At 34.8% G+C, this 9,471-nt stretch overlaps 1 protein-coding gene across 1 annotated transcript; it reads left to right on the top strand.

Annotated features, from left to right (window-relative positions):
• Positions 1–3,191: 3,191 nt before the first annotated feature.
• LOC143563027 (tubulin gamma-1 chain) lies at positions 3,192–8,281 on the top strand. The gene is made up of 12 exons (XM_077050671.1): positions 3,192–3,320; positions 5,962–6,162; positions 6,262–6,373; positions 6,450–6,850; positions 6,929–6,982; positions 7,058–7,162; positions 7,262–7,336; positions 7,426–7,470; positions 7,585–7,713; positions 7,819–7,923; positions 7,998–8,098; positions 8,198–8,281. Exons 1-11 carry the CDS (start codon positions 3,192–3,194, stop codon positions 8,064–8,066), a joined length of 1,425 nt encoding a protein of 474 aa, XP_076906786.1. The 3' UTR covers positions 8,067–8,098; positions 8,198–8,281.
• Positions 8,282–9,471: the final 1,190 nt, after the last annotated feature.

Here is a 9,471-nt window from a genome sequence, read left to right as displayed (position 1 = left end):
TATTTTGATAGTGTATTCTCTCTTTCCTGTACACATTATAGGGGCAAATCTGGATATTAATTATGGAAGGGGCTTTTTAACAATTCACAACACTCAACTCTAACCAAAGTGTTGAATACGTTATTTAACATAAATGCAATATGCCAATATATTCTAGAAGCGTAGTTTTGTAATTTGACCATAGCTAACTAAAACAAATAATCTGGTTTTGTAATATTTGATAGGGTTGATATGGAGATTTAAAGTAAGTCAAGTAAACCCATATCCATAACTTGATAGGCTTGAGATTACCATAAACAAATATCAGTTAAGGTGGCAACCTGGATAGCTTATATGGGTTGGTAACAGGTTTGAGTAAAAGGGGTCTTTTTATTTATTATAGAGAGAACCTGGGTTGACTCAAATACACCACTACCACATATGTATTGGTAATAAGTTCAAATTAAATGGGTCATATTTATTACAAGGAGAAACTGGGTTCACTCAAAAACACGTTTACAACTGATTATTGTGTTAATCATGATTACAAAAATTAATGTTATTGGAATAAACATATATATTTTTTCGAATAAAAATGATTTAACAACTCTCAACGTGCTTGGCCCGTTTTTCCCTCTTAGCTATGTTTTATTTTTATTATATATCTTTCCTTGCAGTAGGAATTTTAAAGAAGCAGTTGTTCATTGGCCCAAATATAGTAAAGATGCTCAAATGTTAAGCTGGCTTTTATACTTGATGCATATATGATTATTGGAGGCCAAATTTTACCATGGGAGATTCGTGCAGAAAAAGGCATGCACTTGTTGCTACATATTACAGAATTAGTCGGCGTTTCCATGAACTTGATTTTTTACTTATTAGTGTGTAAGTTTTAACATTGTGCTAAATTTGGTTGTGTAATGGGTTTTTTTATATAATTAAAGAAATTGTTTTTCAATCTCAACCTATAAGTAATTAAATTGCACATTGGATTTGGTCAAATGAGACAATTCTCAGGTTGGGTTGACGGGTCATCAATTAAGAGCTGAATCCAGGTTGTAATATGGTAGAAATGAAAAAATTGGGGAGTAAAGCATGTAATTCCTACAATAAGTCAAGACGGGGGGGGGGGGGGGGGGGTAGTGTCAATATTTTGTTTACATGTTTTTTTTAGTTTGGAAAGTAAGTGATGTTTTGATTATAACGACTATTCAGGAAGGAATCATTTGGTGACATTGTATTTTGTGTTTTGAAAGTTATTGTGTAATATGGATTAATCATAATACAAATTTCGTTTGGAAAACTTAAGATTTTTTCAAATTGATTTGTTGATACCACGTCAAAATTTACAAATTCACAAATATATAAACGATTTTTTATATATGCACTTTAGTATGCATTCAACCCGTGTGTTACACGGGTCACTAACCTAGTAACTACTAAAACTAAGTAGTGAATAATAATTTATGTTGTCAATGTAACCGGTGACGTCTTAACTTTTATTTTAGTTGAAAATCAATCCCATCCTAATAGCAAAAGTAACTCCATATGCTTATAACGTTCATTTATGTTATTTTAAAAACAAATTACTTTATAATTGAGTTAAAACCAAAGAAATTGTCCTTTTAGGGGTGTGTAAGGTTCAGTTTAAGCATGACCAAAACCTGAAATGACAATTTTTAAGTTTTTAAAAACCATTTAGTTTTGGTTATTTCAGTTTCATTTTGTTTTTTCGATTTTTGGTTTGGGTTCGATTCATTTTCTTTTGTTTTGCTATTTAGGCTTTAAAACTATAGGCCGAAAAAGAAAACTCGCAAAAGATAATGAATCTAGACCTAAAATTTTTTTATTAGTTATTAGTTAACTAATTATAATAAATTTGAGCTAAATTATTTTGGTTAAACTATACATTAAACTATTATAATCAACTTTAGTTTTTGAATACTGTTCAGTTTTAGTTTTTCGGTTTCATTCTTTTTTTCTCAACGTTGCTATTTGAGCTTGAAACTTTACGCTGAAAAGAAAAGTTAGTCAAATTAATGAATATGAAACCTAACTTTTTTTTAATAAACTATTATAAATTTCTTAAAGTTTAAAACATAAATTAAAAATCTATAAGCTCAGTTCGGTTCAGTTTTAATTACACGCAAAATCAAAAGCTAACCGAAAGTTTAATTTTCACAAAACATAAAACCAAATCCTTAGTTTCCGTTTCATTTCGCCCAGTCCTTTTTAGCTAAAGTAAAATATAGAAAGAGTAAATTATGGTTTTCGTCCATTTGGTTTGTCCAAATATGTGGTTTTAGTCCAATAGTTTCAAATTTGTGATTTTCGTTCGTGGTTTCATTTCATTTGCAATTCAACCTGAATTCACTAATCCGTTAAGTCTAGTCGTCAAACCCATCAGCGTGTCCTTCACGTGAGGGGCAGTTTTGTCCTTTTTCTTCCCAATAAACCCTAGTCTTAATTCGCAAGCCCCTTAACGTGAGGGGTTGGGATGTATTTTGGGAGAAAAAAGACAAAACTGCCCTTCACGTGATGGACATGCTGATGGGTTTAACAACCAGACTTAGGGGGTGTTTGGCCTAGCTTATTTAACTATGCTGATTTTTTAGCTTTTTTTTTTTTTTTTTTTTTACAAAATAAGCCTAGTTTGGTGTTTGTTTTAGCCTTTTAAGCTTATTCTTATAAGCTAATTTGAAGAAGCTTATTTCAAGATGGTTTAAAAGCTTATTTGAAGAAGCTTTGTGTTATGGTGTAAGTTACTCATTTGCCGTCAAATGATGGTGGATTAATAATTATTGAAACAACTTATTACTATAATAAATTAAATAATGGTGAATTTAACAACTTATTATCAACTTGTAGAATATAAGCTAATCCAAACATTTAAAAGGAGCTTATAAAATAATAAAAAATAAACCATAAGCCCCTTTAAAATATAAGTATAAGCCAAAAAATAAAAACTAAGCCAAACACCTTCTTAACAGATTAGTGAATTCGAGTTTCCTTGCAACCGAAAGGAAATCATAGATTAAAACTAGATGTCACTCGTTTAGAAATATGAAATCCACATTCCATTTGGTCAGCCACTCCTTTTCCTTTTCCTTTTCTTTTAAATAAAATTAACCACCATCGTCCCCGCCACACTCACACACAAACATCTTCGAAACCCTAGAAACAGAACACACACACACAGTGAGTAATCAGAGATGCCTCGTGAGATCATAACACTTCAAGTAGGACAATGCGGCAACCAGATCGGAATGGAGTTCTGGAAGCAACTCTGTTTGGAGCACGGCATCTCCAAAGACGGCATCCTTGAAGACTTCGCCACTCAGGTTATCACTTAATTCGACCTTACGTCATTCTAATTGAAGCTTAATTCGTTGTGTTTTAGATCCGTAACTAACTAATCGACTACTCTTTCCATGTGGCTGAGCTTTAGGCTATACATTTACAGATTATGAATTATATGAGCCTAGGGTTTGCTAGTGGACTAAGTGTAGCTTATTTTCGAAGGTTTTAGTTGTCCAAATGTTATTTACTTATTTATGATAGTTTATATTGCTACAGGTTACCAGAGTAGCACTCATTGCCGGTACGAGCAGTGTGTTTGTTAGACTCGTTGATTTACTGTAGGCCTAACCATAGTTATTAAAAGCCCTTGCTTCTTACGCCTAGGCCCATTTTCCAGGAGAGGCTCGATAAATGCGCTTCTAGTTCCTAGGCGAGTGCTTCGGCGTTGTCTATGCCCAGAACATGAGAAGATAAAAGCCGAGCAAAAGAAACGCAAGGAGTGCTATAGAAACTTAGATCTAGGAGAGGTCAAAGGCATTATATTGATACATTTTGTTATTCAAGTTTTGCAATTACATTTGAATCATGACTATTTAGAACTTTTGATACTAATTAGATGATATTAAATGTTATATGATAAATTTTGTTTATTTTATTTGAAGAATAGTATTATTTTTCATATACATAATATATTTTTAAATTTTAATTACGCACGCTTTTTTTTTCCTTAGGCACTCGCTTTTTTGCGCCTTGCGCTTAGGCCTCAGGCGAAGCTTATGCGCCTTGAATGCGTCTAGCGCATTTGATAACTATGGGTCTAACAAGGATGTTAGGAATGTAAGCCATAATCGTGTATTCCGAGTCTATCACAAGCACTCAATAGAGGATCACCGATGAATGATAATTCTTACCCATAGTTATCAAACTTAGGTGATTGCAATTCAAGTTTAATTTATAGTATGTTGAGTAAATGCGATATAATTGAGATCTATGTAACTAATTGAGTATGCATGAGTACTCTTTCCATTTGCGTTCGTTTATGGAGCAATTTCAGATGTAAAGTTTTGTGATATATGTTCTGTATTATTAGTTGATGTGTTGAATTATGAGCCTAGGGTTTGCTAGTTGTTCGAATGCATAAATGCTGTTTGTGTTGGTTTGTTTTAGTGTAGATATTAGAGTACCAGCTCTTGTCGGTATATGTAATGTGTTATCGACATAGTTGTCAAAGGCGCAAAGGGTGAGCTTTGGGCCTAAGATAAGCAAGGCACATAGCATAAACATAAATATTTGGAAGGTTTTAGACAATATCGGTGCTGTAGCGGCGATTATCGGACCTCTAGCAGAGTATTGGTACCGATAATATCACCGAAATTGGACCGATATATCACTGATTTTCCCGATATCAGTTTTTGAGTCTTAATTGTCAATTTTTAGTGTTTAGTGTTGGTGTTTTAAGTCTTAATTAGTTTCTAATTGCTACAATTGTTAGTGTTTTGTAAGTTGCAAAAGGTTGATTTGTTAATGGTAGGAGAGTATACTGAATTGTTAATTGTTAGTGTTAAATTGCTATATACATAAATTCTGCATTATATTAAATTGCTGATATCCCACCGTAGTAACTGATGTCCGATGTTTTTCTCTCATTAATTTTTGGATGCTACAGTCTTACAGACCAGCTTGCCTGGAATTTGCAAAATACTACCAGAACTTTCAAGATTTGGCTGGAATCTTGCCAAATTCTAGATCATAATCTTGTCGGAAGGTCGCCGAGGGCCTGGATGGCAGCAAGGCGCGTTTCCTGTGCCTTGCCTTGCTTGAGGGCCTAGGTGCACGCCCGAAGGGCTTTTGACAACATAGGCTATCGATATCCTATGGTTAATGGCTTAACAAAGGATGTTGGGACATTAAGTTGTGATTGTGTATTTAGAGTCCCTTACAAGTTCTCAATAGAGGACCATGCCATGGTTTTGGTTGATCTATAAGTTATCTTGTCAAGCTTTCTGTTTTGAATTTTTGAAGTTACACTTACAATTACAAACTTACAAACAAACTTTGTATGGATATTGTGTTATGCTATATGAGCATATTTCTTCTTGTTTATGAATCCATTGTAGTGTCATCTATGAATGCTGTAATTTTACTGGGTTAGGTTTCTGTTCAGGAGCAATTTAAGATAGAAAGTTGTGTAGCATATTTTTCACATTAGTTGATATTGAATTATGAACCTAGGTCTTGCTAGTGGGCTAAGCATAATTTCCTGTCAATGGTGTTAGTTGTCCAAATGTAGAAATGCTATGTGTGTTAGTTATACATGTGTAGATACTAGAGTAACACCCCTTGAAAGTATGTGTAAGTTATTGACCTATCAGTCTCATAAGGTTAGTGGCCTGACAAGGATGCTAATAGTTTAAGACTTTTAAGTTGTAAATGCGTATTGTGAGTCCCTTACAGGTCCCCAATAGAGGACCGTCAGTAATCCCTACCACAGTTTTGGTTGATATATATGTTATCTCGTCAAGCTTTCTGTTTTGAGTTTTTGGAGTTACAAGTGCAAATTTACAATCGAACATTGTTTGATTTAATTTTATTTCATTATATTTAAGTGGACTCCAAGTCAAGTTACCTGTCCTAAGTCATTGCATGATTTAATTTAATATTATGTGTGCAAAATTGCTGCAGGGAGGTGACAGAAAAGATGTGTTTTTCTATCAAGCAGATGACCAACACTACATACCTAGAGCATTGCTCATGGATTTGGAGCCCAGGGTGATTAATGGAATCCAAACTGGTGAATACAGAAATCTTTATAATCATGAGAATATATTTACTTCAAGGGAAGGAGGGGGTGCAGGAAACAATTGGGCCAGTGGATATCATCAGGTTAATAACTACCTTCTTGTGACCACAATTACATCATGTACAACTGTATCTTCACCAATAATTTCATGATTTTTGTAACAAAATAACATCTTTTTGCAGGGTAAGAGTTTTGAAGAGGATTTGATGGACATGATTGACAGAGAAGCAGATGGAAGTGATAGTCTTGAAGGATTTGTTTTATGTCATTCGATTGCTGGAGGAACTGGCTCAGGTTTTGATTATTTAGCTAATCTTACGTTGTGTTAATAATGTTTATCGACTATTTTCTAATGCACAAACTTATGTAGGTATGGGTTCATACCTTTTGGAGACGTTAAATGATCGTTACAGCAAGAAACTTGTTCAAACATACAGTGTGTTTCCTAATCAAAACGAAATCAGTGACGTGGTGGTTCAGCCATACAACTCTCTTTTGACTCTCAAACGACTTACACTTAATGCTGACTGTGTTGTTGTTCTTGATAACACTGCACTTAATAGAATTGCAGTAGAGCGTTTGCATATACAAAACCCTTCTGTTTCTCAGACAAATTCTTTAGTTTCAACTGTAATGTCTGCCAGTACAACCACCCTCCGGTATCCTGGATATATGAACAATGATTTGGTCGGTCTTCTTGCTTCTTTGATCCCAACACCCAGGTGCCACTTTCTTATGACAGGGTATACACCACTGACAGTCGAACGCCAGGTCAGACAATATCCATGTGGCATTATGTGTTATATTATCTTGAATGAAAAGCTTTTCTAATTTATAATCTTTTTACAGGCTAATATGATTCGCAAAACAACTGTACTGGATGTGATGAGAAGACTTCTTCAGGCAAGAACACTAGTAATTTTTATTTTATTTTTGAATGAAGCATATCATATGTTTTAACAAGTGTATGTTTTGCAGACAAAGAATATCATGGTTTCATCACATGCTAGAACTAAAGAAGCTAGTCAGGCTAAATACATATCAATACTGAACATTATTCAGGGAGAAGTTGATCCCACTCAAGTGAGTCAAAGTCAACATATTGCTTCAATCCACAGTTTTATTATTTGAAACACTTATTTTGTGTTCTAACTTCCAAACGTCTTTTGGTGGGTTCATTAGGTACATGATAGTTTGCAGCGTATACGTGAAAGAAAGCTTGTTAATTTCATTGAGTGGGGTCCTGCTAGCATTCAGGTATGCCTTGTAACATCTTGGTATTATAACAATATAACTTACTAGTTCCTTTTTTTTAAATTTATTTTTTGCCTTTATTTATGAAACAGGTTGCTCTCTCGAGAAAGTCTCCATACGTTCAAACTGCTCACAGGGTGAGACCTATTTACATTCTGGAACATTACATATTTATTTAATAATAACAGTGATGAATTTGGGATATAAGAATGGATGAAATAATGAAATTTGTGTGCTTTTATACTCTTTAGGTCAGTGGGCTCATGTTAGCAAGTTATACTGGAATTCGACATTTATTCTCCAAATGTTTGAGCCAGTATTCTCTCCTAAGAAAGAGACAGGCCTTTCTTGACAAATACAGGGATTTCCCATTATTTGGTGTAAGTTATTTCTCACTATTCTAAACCGATAACGATTTTAGTGAATGCAAATATGTAATCACGTATGTATTACGGGTTATAATGATTTATGTATACCTTGTGTAGGACAACGATCTTTCAGAATTTGATGAGGCGAGGGACATTATTGAGAATTTGGTTGATGAATATAAGGCTTGCGAGTCCCCGGATTATATAAAATGGGGAATGGAGGTATGTTAATATGTGATAATCATTTTTCTTATGCTTTTATATTATGTTTTCTAATGAATTTATTTGCCATTCAGGATCCGGATCATCTCCTAACAGGGGAAGGAAATGCCACAGGGACCGTTGATCCCAAGTTAGCAATGTGAACAGGCTAAGTATGTTGTAGTCACCTTTTTTCGTCTATATGTGTCTACATTTTTCTACTAAATCAAATGTGTTAATTCTTTTTAACAAATGATATATATATTTTACAGGGCTTATTGATGATCATGTAGAGAAAGGGTTGAAGAAATGGTTTGATTTTTTGCTTGCTACTTGGTGATGGTGTGCATTAAAACTAAGATTGTAAATTTAGTGTGTATTATTATGCTGATTATGATCGCATTTGTCGGTTAGTAAACCTGTTGTTGAAGTATGGTTTTGATAATGGCATGCGTTAGTTTGAGAAGAAGCATCGAAGACATTGAGGTAATGTTACCTCGGATAGCTTGTAGGTGGGATTGGACTCTAAATTCTAATCAGATGGGTTAATTCATTTACGCGAGTTACTTTGGATCTGCTTGCTAAAGGATGAATTGACCGAACTTGAACGGTTGAACGGGCTCATGCCTAAGAATAAGTCATATTGCTTTTTAGTCCCTTAATAATGCGACACATGCTTGTCTCTTGTAAGAGTAAAAAGCAATTTTGATGGTGTCAACTGTTAAGGTCGTCAGCAGAGGCTGAGTATCCGGCCATGTACAGTGTTGCCGGTGAATTGGTTTGGGTTTCGTAAGTTTTGAAAGATTTTCAAATAGAACATCCTTTGCCTATTAGTTGTTTTCGTGACACTAACGCTTCAATTTTTTATAAGTGCCAATCCAGTATTCCATGACCGTACTAGGCACTTCGCACTTCGTGCTTGTTCATATGTGCCTTGTGATAATCCACAACTTACTGGCATTGATGAGATCATGCCCCAGCTAACACGTTTCGACATAACTGAATAAATTCGAAATAGATTTTAATTCTGGTTGCCCAACTAGATGTGCCCGTTAAGGCTAACAAACACACCGGCCAATACGATTATGTGTACTAGACTTGATGTAATACATAGATCTGGTTGTATGTGATTGTATGTGCACTATTGCATAGACATGCACAATTCGGGTTCACCTTGAAAACCCGAACCGGTTCGGAACCGGTTTTTTTCACCCCGGGTACAAAATGACACCGGTTCCAGTCAGAAACCGGTTCGGTTCCCGACCCGAACCGATGCCCGGAAATGCAAACTTTTAGGAACCGGGTAGGGTGGAACCGGAACCGGTTTTTAGGTAAAAACCGGTTCCACCGGTTTTTTTTGAAATTTAAACATTATAGCCGTTAGGAACCGGTTCCAACGGCTATATAGCCGTTTTTGACCGTTGGAACCGGTTTTTTAACTATAAATAGGTTATCTTCTTTCTATAAATAGCAAGGTTTGTTTGTGTACTTGTTAAACCACTCCCAAAACTATAAAACACACTCCAAACCACAATTAACCTTAAACCGACAACAAATGGCAACCAATGA

This window comes from Bidens hawaiensis, unplaced genomic scaffold, assembly GCF_021521415.1.
Source record: "Bidens hawaiensis isolate Kalapana, Puna unplaced genomic scaffold, B.hawaiensis_p1.1 tig00021201_1, whole genome shotgun sequence".
In the NCBI taxonomy this organism is placed as follows: Eukaryota; Viridiplantae; Streptophyta; class Magnoliopsida; order Asterales; family Asteraceae; genus Bidens; species Bidens hawaiensis.
Note: the sequence above shows the minus strand (reverse complement) of the source record. Positions and strands in the feature narration are given on the sequence as shown.